This window comes from Corvus moneduloides, chromosome 2, assembly GCF_009650955.1.
Source record: "Corvus moneduloides isolate bCorMon1 chromosome 2, bCorMon1.pri, whole genome shotgun sequence".
Classification (NCBI taxonomy): domain Eukaryota; kingdom Metazoa; phylum Chordata; class Aves; order Passeriformes; family Corvidae; genus Corvus; species Corvus moneduloides.
In genome coordinates this window covers 92,079,521-92,091,891 of record NC_045477.1, presented here as the reverse complement: position 1 = coordinate 92,091,891, position 12,371 = coordinate 92,079,521, and the positions used below count along the sequence as shown (strand labels likewise).

The following is a 12,371-nucleotide window of genomic DNA, read 5'->3' as shown; positions in this document are numbered from 1 at the left end:
ATGGAGAATTGTGTGGTTGGCTCTGGAGTGGGGTACAGTTACCCTCTGTGTCTTACTTCTTTATCCCATCTCCTTGAGAGCAGTTCTATGTGCTTACTCAGGTACCTGTTTTGGGCACTGCAAGTCATGAATGTATGGGAATATTTGAAAAACCAAAGTTTAAATTTTTGTTCTGTTGTAATCATTTGTTAGATTTGCATTTCTTTTTCTTTACTACATCCAGTTTATTATCTTTCCTTCTTTATTCTTGGACCATGTTTTTTATTTTCTTAAGCTCAGTATCTTGTGGTTTGCTTTGTAATTGCTACAGAGAACTCTCTAAATGATTAATATGGTGCACGAAATGCTTCACCCTGAATTATGCTGTGTTTTTTCTGAGTTATTCTGGGTATTTCAGTTTTCTTCTGCAAGATGAAAAGTGTAGGTTTATTAAGCATTTCCTCTGGCTGTGTAAAGGAAGGCCTACTCCTCTGGTAGACTTCTGTTTCTCCTAAACCAAAAAGCTGTGTCTTTTAAAATGCATTAGGCTATTGCTGTCATTAACACGTGCCATAATAAAGGCTTATTTTTAAGTACATTAGAACTTGGACCAACTATGCTTGTATTAAAAATGATGGCAAAAGTGTCTAAAAAAAGGTACGGCCTCTGCTCAAACATATGTGCAGTTTTAAGTACAGCCAGAAATGGTCATAGGGTGAGGTTATGTAATTTTGCTAATAAGCTTAAAATTACTATTTGTGTCTTGTCTATAGCTTGTAGCAACAACCCAAAAAAGAAGCACAAGACTGCAAAAATGATTTTACAAGAAAATTATAGGAAAAGTAGTATTTTAAAAGGATTTTAGTACATTTCTTGCTATCTTTATTCGAGAAATCAAATTTACAGTGTTTAAGAGCATTGGTGGGAGCCATAGTCATGGACTGTAATCTCTTTGTGCTAAGCACCCTACAAAACTCTTCTAATACTGCTATTTTTTTAGTAGTTCAATCTCACTCATTTCTTGCAATTTCATTTTTTACTAGAAAGCAAATTAGAAGGCTAATGGACTTCTGCAAACAGCATCAACAGTGTAAACAGATGAGCTAGTAAATATAGATGCATTATGGTTGCTAAATAAAGAGATCTGCATATTCATTTACTGTATGGATATTTCTCAGTAGTATAATTATACACAGTAAATTTCCATACTGGAAGTTCAAGAAACTCTGAAATATCTCAGATGATGTGATAACTAATCACCAATTTAAGTAATTACTAGAATTGCTTGACAGTAAACTGTGCTAGTTACTGACATATGTCTGTGTTCTCTAATTTGTTAAAATAACTTTATGGCAGAATAATTTGCAGGTATTCATTAGGATGACTAATAAATAGGTATGATTCATTTTACCTTAGTACTTCAAAATCTTTTTATTCCCCCTCACTATGTAGCTAGTTTCTAGCTCATATGAGTTGAAAACAAACGATTCAAATCTCAACCTGCTTTGTATGAGAACTTGTTTTCAGAATAAACCATAGACTCTAGGTTTAAGAAACCATAAACTCTGGGTTAAAATTGTTGTCTAGTATTTTTACTTAATAGGGTTTGTAATAAACATGGGAAACATCATTTTGAAGTATTTTAAATGATCATAGTGGAACAACAGACATACATATACACACTACTGAATATGAGAGAAATTAGAGTACTCTCCTGGTATCTAAACAAAATGTTGGGTTTTTTCTGTGGGGAGATCTCATTTACAATGAAGAAAATGTATCTTAGACTTGTTCTAAATATATCAGAAATTATTGTCAGTCTGTTAATCAGAGACTGCACTTAGCACAGTCTTTTGTACAAACAGTAATCAGTGCATGCTGGAAAGACTATAAGCCCTTGATTTGATGAAAAAAATCAGGAGGACAAATCATTTCAGGAAGAATTGGAAGACACTACAGGTATGCAAAAACATTTTGCTATTTCTGTGTGCTGCTGACTACATCTGACTAGGCAGTAATTGACCAGCCATTTGCTTTTAGGCCACAAGTTATAGTTTCTTACATATTGCTTCTTTAAATCTTACTCTTGTTTCATGTATATACAGTTCACTTAAGCTGGAAAAATTTGCATATGTTGATTATCTTTTCTGTCACTGTGTTATCTCTTTATGTTACAGTGACTGCTAAATTAAAAGATGTTTAATAGTGTTTTCTCTGTGCTCCTTCCTTAGAGAATCTTTATTATTTCTTTGGAAAAGTTTCTGTCCTGGTTGGGTCAGTGTGACACAAGCACCCAGCAAGGTACCATCCTGTGCACTGGTATGAACAAAGCCTCAGCAAATTGAGGACTGGGTCATGCCCACATACTGGGTCAAACCTTGCTGAACCTGTTTTGTAGTTATTAACACTGTAGTGCAATATGTAAACCTTCTCCACAAAATAAATGAGTCTGTATTTTCATCTCTTCTTGCTCTGGGCCTGAATTATAGTTCTCTCTGATCAGCAGCTCTCTTGATAGAAAACAAAAGAGTATTTTGACTGTCTTGCTCTCAACCTGGATGTGTTAGCATTACCCCAGCTACAGAGATGTTTGTGCTTTCTGCTAATTGTTGAAAACTTGTGAGCTGCCCCTTCTTGGAACTGCTCTGGAGAGTGTATTCCTAGTCCTTAAAAGATCTGACTGTGCATCTTGGGTTGGAGAAAATCTGGTAGATCTTAGTGTATACATACGTATGTATGTCTGTAATGTATATATATTTTTAAAAAATCAAAGCTGTTGTGTCAAGATACATGATCTACACCAAATAATATTAAAGGCCTACGCAGATGGGAATCTTTGTTTTGGTCGTCTCACTCAAAACTCATCAGGATGAACACACCTTCTAGATACACTGGCAGCTCTTGTATCTGAAAAGGTAGCTTGACCTGTCCGTGAGAATTTGAGATATTTATGTTGTTTTTGCAGTCCCTGCTTCTTTGTCACCTAAGCTTTGGTACACAGAAGTATGGACTGCTAATACTGGGCACCAACATAGGATTTTATGCTCCTCTTTTCATGTCAATGACCGGCAAAGTTTTTATAAGGAATTAAACCAGTGATAAAAATCCTTCTTAGTTCTAAGAAAAGATCCTTGACAGGATTTGAAAACTTCAGTGTACCTGAGAAAAATTTAGTATCTCAGCACAAAGATAAAATCCAGGATTGTGCTCTTTCCTCAAGCCCAGGCTTGAATGACTGAAGTGCTTCTTGAGATACTTGCTGAGGTGCAGCTGGGCCACAGTAACTACCTGATGCTTCTGGTAAGGGAACATCCGTATTGACAGCCAGAGTTATGTCTGATCTCTCTGGTGACGTCTAGGGTATTTGTGAGGTGGGAGGTAATAATCTTATTTCAGAAGCGTTGTAGCAGGTGACTTCATACTTGTAGGGTGGAGTGAACTGACACTGAATTTTGGACAACACTATCAAATTTTGCTACAGTGGTCTGCCTTGACCTAAAAATTCCTTCTGTCCTCCAAATAAAGAGCACAAATTGTAGAAGGGTGCTTCAGACTGTACACAGCAACTGCCTGTCTTCTGGAAGATAAGCTGTCTAGACCGTTTCAACAATTTACAGGCTTCCCCAAGGACAACAAAAGGTTTCCCATTCTTCAAGGCAGTATATGCTGCTTTCTTTCAGTCTCCACAAACCAGACTTCATCTGCAACATGCACAAAACTAGTAGTGGCTACATGACACTAGCATAACCTGCATCTGAATGTCTGGTCTTGAATTGTCCCGTGATGTTTTTCTTCTCTGGCTGGCCTTCTTAAAAACTCAGCTTGTTCTTTGACACAGCTTTGTGGTTCACAGCACAATCCATATGGACGTGTGCCCTCATGGTTGAGGATCTGACAGGCAGGGCACGAGGGTAGGGAGAAACAAGAGTGGAGTGGTACAAGACTATACTTGTATTCCTGCTATTGCTGCCAAAGACTTGTGTCGTGAAACCCTGTCCTGAACTGAGTTGGGTTAATCTTAGAAATTACTGGAGACAGAAAGAAATTTCTTGCCTATGTGGTAGAGGGGGGAATTTCAGTAAGGGAAAGATGAAGTCATTAACTCATGTAGGACACAGGCTGCATTTTGCTTATGTAACATTAGCTGGTTATGTTATGACAGTATTCTCATTCCAGTTCTTTGCTTTGCATCTTGGTCTCAAGTTCTCTGTATTTAACTTGAACTCACTGCTTCAGATTTGAAAGAAGGCACTGTATTCCTGAAAATAATTTTTTTTTCAGCTGCATTTGTTGAACTCTAAAAGACGATACTGCCTTTTTCCACAGGCTTTGTTTATATACACACACTACTGCAACCACTGAAGCCACTGCTGCACTTTTATTCCTTAGGGCTTTGTCTTCACTGCATAAATATCCCAAAATAGGTCCAAATGCCACATTAGTGGCTGATTTTTCCTATGTAAATTTTAGTGCCTTGTATATAGGTAATGATACTCATATGTACTTTCACTCTTTCAAGGCAAATAAACATTTACTTTGCCTTTTCTGAAGGCTGTAATTTTATATTGCTTGTTATTATATGAAATATGTGATAAAATTATCCCACTCCTATTCTATGGGGATGATGAAAGATCAAATAAAATGGTAATTAGTAAGCAATGAAATGACCACACTATGTAGATTAGCATGCTTGTTTCTCAGATACTTTTTTCATTCTTTGAAAGGTGTTCTTGAACTTTAAGACTTACTTCTAATAGATTTAATTTAAGAATTGAGATCTGGATAATCTAACAGACTAGATAAATTCCCAAGATGGTGAAAAATCTCAAGGGCAAGACTTTGGAGGAGCAGCTGAGGTCACTTGGTTTGTTAAACTTAGAAGAGAAGACTGCGAGGTGACTTCATCAGGTGACAGCTTCCTTGAGGTGGTCAGTGGAGAAGGAGATGCTGATGTCCTTTCTCTGGTGACCAGTGACAGGACACATGGAAATGGTGTGAAGCTGTGTGAACTGGGGAAGTTCAGACTGGACATTAGGAAAACGTTCTTCACTGAGCGGTCAGTGATGGGAATAGGCTCCCTGTGGAAGTGGTCAGGGCACCATGCTTGTCAGAGTTCAAGAAGCATTTGGGTGATGTTTTAGTCATATGGTTTAGTTTTAGGTAGTCCTGTGAGGAGCTGGGTGTTGATCCTGATGATCCTTTTAGGTCCTTTTTAACTTGAGAGTTTCTATGATTGCATTTTTTTTTTCTATGCATCTGCCACTTAGGACAGTAAATGAACCTTTTGGTCTTAAATGCCATGGTTTTTCTTACATTTTGAGAAACAGTCTACCTTCTGTCATTTTTGAGGGTATGAAGTTAGGATTTAACAATATGAAAGGGTTGATTCTTAAAAGTAGAAATCTTTTTTTTGTATGATGTTTGGCTAGCTGTTCATCAGAACTTTCTAACCTCTTGTTTTGTCTGATAGCTAATGTATTCTGCTGCTCTGCTGTGCACACACTCCTAAAAGTCAGTAAAGAAGATTGGAAATTTCACTGCTTCTCTGGTTCTTTCTGTGTTTGTTGTGAATAACGATGTCTGTTCAGACAGATGTTGGAATAATCACAAACTTGATGTGCAGCCTCACCTGCACTACAGAAAAGTGCTTTAGAGAATTGGAGTACGGCATTTTACAAAAACAGAGGAAATGTAAAACTTATTTCACTGACAATCTGCAACTTTAGTTTGTTCTGCAACAGACTGTGAGGCTTTTTTTAAAGAGAGATTCATCAAAGCACTCTATATGCATTTGTCATCAAAATTGTTGATGCAGAGTTAAACCTTAGATACAGCCATGTTCACAGGCTTATGAAACTCCATAGATCTCATAAGCTAAAAATCTTCTTTTCTTGTTGAAAGTTTACATAGGCTCAGGGGGATGCTAATGAGGTAGCTTGAACATGAGTCTACTGAGGAATATTAAATACACAAAATCGCATCTGTCTCAGGAAGCAACCTGAACTGAAGGTAGTTGGAACGTGGATGATAGTCGGGGGGAGTGTTGTGTGTCTTGTTCTTATCCTTTGCTGTGTATCTTTTCATGGCTGCCTCTGCTGGAAGCAAGATGCTGATGGGGGATCAATCCTTGATCTGGTATGAATAGTTAAAGGAAGATGTCTCACTTCAAGTGTTTTGCATTCTTTTGAAGATCAGTAATTTCATATGACTAGGAAGAAAGAACAGACCGAAAGATTTGATCTGCTGATACTAAAATAACCATCCCTACTTATGCCTTTCATTATGAAGTTGTCAGAGATCCACTCACCAGGACAAAGTTGTTTGTAAGGCTTCATGTAATTCATTGATAAGATGCATCTTTGTGGCTGGCGGTGCTAACGCTTTGGTTGGGGCCTAACGCAATTTTGCACTTAATTGCTTTAAAGAGATTTGTTCTTAAAATATTCATTTGTGCTTCTTTTTTATGGGTCCAAAATTCCTAGGGATTTTTTTGGATCTTCAACCTTAGGAGTTTTAGTAGGAAAAAATTATAGTTTTAGTAATGGCTTTGGATTTGACAGACAAAAAGCATTCATAACTGTATCATTGGGATCACCAGCAACATTTCATTTCAATAGTTACAAGCAGCACTGATACCATGAAACAGATTTTAAGTTCATCATGTGTACTCCAAAGTTGATCTAGTATCTACCAGATGATTTTCGCTGGAAGCCCAAAGAACAGTTACACATTTTCTTTCATGGGTGACTTCTTTTTATTAATCTGGCTTTATCTTGTCCAGTTTAAGGTTCTTGGAGGCAAACAGTCTTGTGTCCTTCAGACTGATAAAGAGGACCCTATGTCTTATTTTGTCAAGGCAGTAAACACTTTATTCCTCGAAAATGGGGAATAGATTTTGATTAATAATGGATTTTTTTTCTGTTGCTTTTAAATTGCTGACTAAATTTGTTGATACTGCTTGAAAGATCCTTAGATTTAATTTAGCTATTCCAGATTTCCCTCCATTGCTACCCTGCAAAGTCTTCTGTCTACTTAACTCTTCCCTTGGGTGTAGTCACAGCTTGATCACATTAACTGCATATTCTCATGCTTATTTCATGACGTGGTGTGAATTAACTTAGAATTGCCATCTTTCTGGGACATGTCCATAGCAAAGGGTGTTGGCAAAGATCCTACTTAGTGTTAGACTAGGCAATGAGAGGAGTTGTCTCTTGAAGTTCTGATGTGGAAAGAGGACAGTCAACCTGCTGTTCTGAGGGGAAGGGTTTTGTGTTGAAATCCTGGTTCTGAATCTTGTATGCTGCTGATAGATATAAATACAACTGCTTATTTAAAAATGATGGCAGAATACCAGTGTTTTAATGCATTTGATCATGTGAAAAATGGCATCAACTCTTCTAATCTACATGTTCTTTTTCATTCTAAAAGTGTCATCTGCTTTTGCATTGCAGTGATGCAGTGATTGCTGATTGAGAAGGAGAGGTTACCTACTAAGCAGGAGTGGTATTTGCTGTATTTCATGTTCATAGCAGCTAGACCAGACCTTCTTGACTTTGTGTGACAGCAGCCAAGACTACAGTATGAGGCTGGAAGACTACAAGCTGCATCTTTTTAATGTCATTCTATTGTGATTGCAGCTCTGTCTGGGAAACTGCCAGCCTTTCATGTGAAGCACGCAAACAAATAGTGGGAAGTAGGGAAAAGACCCTTATTCCAGACTTTTTTTTCTGATGGTGACGGTTTTCTGTGTAAGAGTGTAAGGTTTTACAAGCAGTAGCAAGGCTTCATGGTAGTGTGGAAAATAGGTCAAAACTATGTTCCTGCTAAGGAGATGTGCACTGAGGCACAGGCTTGTGATCAAATATATGATTCCAGTTGGCATGAAGTTTGGCATTTATTTTAATCTCTGAAAAACTGAATAGAAACTAGCTGTGTTTCTGCTGAGTGTGTGTATGTAGATATATACAAATCCTGTATCTCTCTATGCAATTACGGTATGGACTCTGTTGGATGTGTTGGAGTTCTTAATGCTGAACTGGGTAATTGAAGTTTGGCATGCCAACTGAAATGCAAATTTTTGTCTTTTCACATGGTGATTGAATTGCAGTTTCTGTATTTTTGATGTTTAAAGGGTTTTGAAAAGAGAAAAAGATGCTTCAGTTAAAGATGGATATACTAAAATTATTTTTAGGTAGTCACTAGGTTACTGTGATTTGCAACTGTTACACGAACCAGAAAAAGTTATGTCTAACTCCATTCTATTAATTAAATGTGTATGAACAATCCATAAAAGTATTTAAACAATGATATATCAAGGTCCATATGGACTTGTGAGTCTCTTTGTGTGGAACTCAGTGCAAGATGAGTTTTAAATTGTGAACACCTTACCAGCTTACCAGAACTTCTGCCCAGCACTAGGCATAGCACTTAGGAAGAAAATACATATGACAAAATTATGAGAAATACTTTCTACTCACATGTTCTTGTGGTATTTAAAACCTGCTTTTGGAAGAAATCTACTTCTGTTGGTGTCCTTTTTGAAAAGCGTGCATCACTGGCATTATGTTTGATTTCATAAAAATAAGTCTTTAAAATATAGAAATGGTGATTTTTTTTAAGATCAAAGGGTAAGCACCTTTATCAAACAAGATTAACAGTTCTATAGAAATGCTTGGGAGGGATTTATTCTCTGTGTATAATCCTTTAATGATATCCTAAGTTACAAATTCATCAGAAAAAATATGAACTGTTCCTTTGTTTCCGGCATTTCAAAGACAACTCTTTCTCCAGAATCCTTATGAGCCAGAATCTGGGTTGATTTAGTTGATTAGACTATTCTTTTCAAAAATGTAAACAGTATGTCAAATCATTAGATTAACAATATAACAAAGACCAGGGTTTTCAGTCATTTATGAGTTCACAAACTCTTTTCTTGGAATGCGTGTGTACAGCCAGGTTGAATAATTGTCCAGTGCTGGCAATTTAGATGATCTAGACTTTTCCAGAATGTCACTATTTGTATTTTCACCAACGAGTAATTTTTAGAATCGTTGCATCTATGAGAGCTGAGTGATTGATAGGATTGGTAGTCCCTCAAGTTTAGTCTCTGATGCAAACAAGCAACCTTGGTCAGAAAGGCAGCAGGTTCACTGCTGTCCATGGTTAGGGAATTTGCTTTAAATCCAAAGTTTAGGAGATGTACTTTTGAAAGAAGGGAGTGTGTGTGTGTGTGTGTGTTCAATGCACTGTTTTCCAGAAAGCTTTCTTTGGTAATATTTTCTTACATATTATTATTATTGTATAATAATAAGTTCTTCCTACACAAACACTCAGTGATCATTTTGTCATCAAGAGCATGAGTTTTAACAATTTTCTGTTAAGTGCATGTCTTGAGATAATTATTTCCCAAAAAATTATCATATTAGAGGTAAGACACAGTTACATGTGTGATGCATTCTTGTATTGCTCCAATACCTTATGCAATGAAAGTGATTTTCAAGGACAGCCACCTGTGATGTTTGTTTTACATCATTCTATTGACATGTAAGTTCAGAACTGTCTATTAATTTTTTCTGTTTGTTTCTTTTTTTTGCAGACTGATCTTGATTATGTTAACAGTGTTGTTGCAAGCCTGGAAAGAGAGTAAGTTGTAGTTTTAACTGGGGATTTCTTTTTTTATTGATGATAAACTAAATCAGGTTGTAATAAGCAATTAAAAAATATTTTGGAAATAAGAGATCATGCCTTTTTGTTTCCTGGGGCTTTGGACTTTTGAACAAAAAAGTAAGAGATGACAAATTAAGAGGCAGTGATTCAGTCAGTTAAACTGTAAAACAGTAAGTGGGATTAAATTATTTGATGCAACATAAACAGATGGAATTGTTTAAACATGAACGGAAATTTGTGACATCTGTGTTAGCGCCTTGTATTCTGTATGTTCAAAGAGAACTGCAGAAAAAAATCACTAGGTTCTGGGAAAAAGGCAAAAAAATGTTTAGAATCTAGTTTGATTCTGATTGGCAAGAGGCAACAGTGGAAGGACATGCTAAGGAAAACAATACTTTTTTCTATACTACTATTCTTTTATATGCCTCATTTGAACAAGTCCTCATAACCAGACACAATAACTGTTCCAACAGCAAGCGAGCAGGAAGTCTACAGAACTCAGAATCTCTCATGTGACTTCAGGATGTTTCTATTGACAGGTTTTCTACAGAGATCAATTCTGGCTTGGTGGAAGTAATAGCCCCTCCTGCAAGTTATTATCCCGACTTGACAAACTTGAAAGAAACATTTGGAGACTCAAAAGAGAGAGTGAGGTAGGTTTATTCCCCCAGATCTTTTCCCATCTCCTCCCACACCCACACTTTCGTTGTTTATAAAACAGCAAGTGGGATGTGAATTCTTGAAATGTTTTCGTACTGTAATTCTTGCAAGTGTGGGGATGCTAAAAGTGCTCTCTGAATCCATCTCATTCCTAGCTACATGCTGGTCTGTGCATGATCAGCACCTATGCTTGGTTGAATCCATTTAGGGTTAAATTTTGGGAGGAGAACTGAGACTTGATATACTTTTATTCTTGTATGTGGACTCTTTTGTTTACTGTTTTTCTTTGTGAAATACGGGGTAAAACCAACTAGTTCTTTTTGAATTAGCATTTTAAATGCACATGTGTTTTTATTGAAATGTCAGGTAGTTGTCACAAAGTCAGGTTCAAATTATACCAGTTTCATGTTTGTTTTAAAGCCTAAGGTGAAAGCTTTGTTCCTTTTTTTTCAGACAGTGGATTTCCTGAGGGAACAGTGCCAAAAGCAGCTGTTCTAACATTTCACTAATATGCATCATTCTTCATAGTAAAATTTACTTTATATTGCCAGCATGTATTGAAATAACCTTTTTTCATAAACCTTAAGCTTTCAATTTAATTTCAGATGGAGAACAAAACAAAACTTGGATTATTGTTTTCTTATGATGTATGCCCAGAAAAAGGGGGTTTATTACATTCAGGTAAATTTCTCTTCTTTATTTTGAGACAAGTTTTCAAATGAGTCTCTAGAAATTATGTTGTTGGACACATCCAAAGGACCTACACAGAACAGAGATAACTTGATCCCCTAATTTAAAGGGAGCATTAAATATGGTGGTTATGGTACATGGGGAAGTAATTTGAGCAGGACACTCTCACTGTCTCTGAAGTAGAAAGTAATTTGTCTTATGTCACATATCTTAAGATGCTTAGCAAAAAAAGTGAAGGAATCCAAGCAGCTTAACTACTGTTTTTTCCTTGTCCCCCAAATTAATTATTGTTGAGTTGCCTTGGCAAAAAAAAGCCAGCTTAATTTTGAGTGGAAATGAAGCAAAAATCTATTTTCTTTTGAAAGTGCAGTGTCACTTTAATATGACTGTTGTGTATAGACGTTGTATTCTTTTTTCTTTTTTTTAGAAGAGGTTTTCAACTACAGAGTTAAGCAGTTCTTCTTTAGTTTAGTTCAGAATTGTTCCTATCATGTGTTTCTGCTTTGAAGTAGAAGTCTTACCTACAGGTATTGCAGATGTAGTAACTGCGCTAATGATCTTTATTTAGATTTTGTGCCTCTGTCCTTGGGGTGTGAAGTCCCACACATCTCATCTAGTTTTCACAAAGCTATGCTGACTCCTCTCTGAGAGTATTGGAGTCTCAGCTCTCTGGGAAGCTGCAGAGCCAATAACATGTGACAGTCTGGTTTGATACCGGGAAGTTGCACAAATATTAGTGTCAGCACAAGGGGGAGGGCATGAATGCATTGTTAGAAGGGACAGGAGAAGCAGGATCCTTAATGCAGCAATGGCCTGCACTTACTATGAATTAAAGGGATTGTAGCACCCCATGTTGGCAGTTCTGCTGCCTGGACTTGGTGGTTATGGACTATGCACCTGTGCTTTTGCTGGACAGATGAAATGAATCCCACCTCTGCAGACATTGTGTCTCTTAGCCTCTTGTCTCAGAGGAGAAACTCTTTCAGTGCTCTTTTGTGAGTAAACAGACATGTTTGTGTACAAATAATGCAGATATTCTACTTGTTCTGATGATGTCACTTAGACTAACATTATTTCATGAATGATTTTCCTCTGAAGAAAGAAGCTGGAAAAGCAATATTCTAAAGTAAGAAGTTGAGATATGTTTGTGGAGTCTTACTACAGAAGGACTCGATTAGTTCTCCACAAATAGACAGACTGATCCCTACAATAGTTATTCCAGGCTATGACATCTATGTTTTATATCAGTGCTAGCATTAGAAATATATGGCTATGTCTTCGCAATATATTATAAGTCAGTATTTCCTAGCTGTACTTTTTTCTATTGCTTTGCTAGTGCTTTTATTTATTTATTTATTTATTTTGATATCACTTCT

General features: G+C 36.7%; 1 protein-coding gene across 3 annotated transcripts in view; it reads left to right on the top strand.

Annotated features, from left to right (window-relative positions):
- Window positions 1-12,371, top strand: part of MGAT4A (alpha-1,3-mannosyl-glycoprotein 4-beta-N-acetylglucosaminyltransferase A) — a 662,166-nt gene that overhangs the window by 32,460 nt on the left and 617,335 nt on the right. For all 3 annotated transcript variants that reach the window (XM_032100329.1, XM_032100327.1, XM_032100328.1), the window contains 3 exons: window positions 9,575-9,621; window positions 10,185-10,298; window positions 10,911-10,986. In XM_032100329.1, the coding sequence (XP_031956220.1) occupies window positions 9,575-9,621; window positions 10,185-10,298; window positions 10,911-10,986 (237 nt within the window). The remainder of the gene's footprint in view (window positions 1-9,574; window positions 9,622-10,184; window positions 10,299-10,910; window positions 10,987-12,371) is intronic.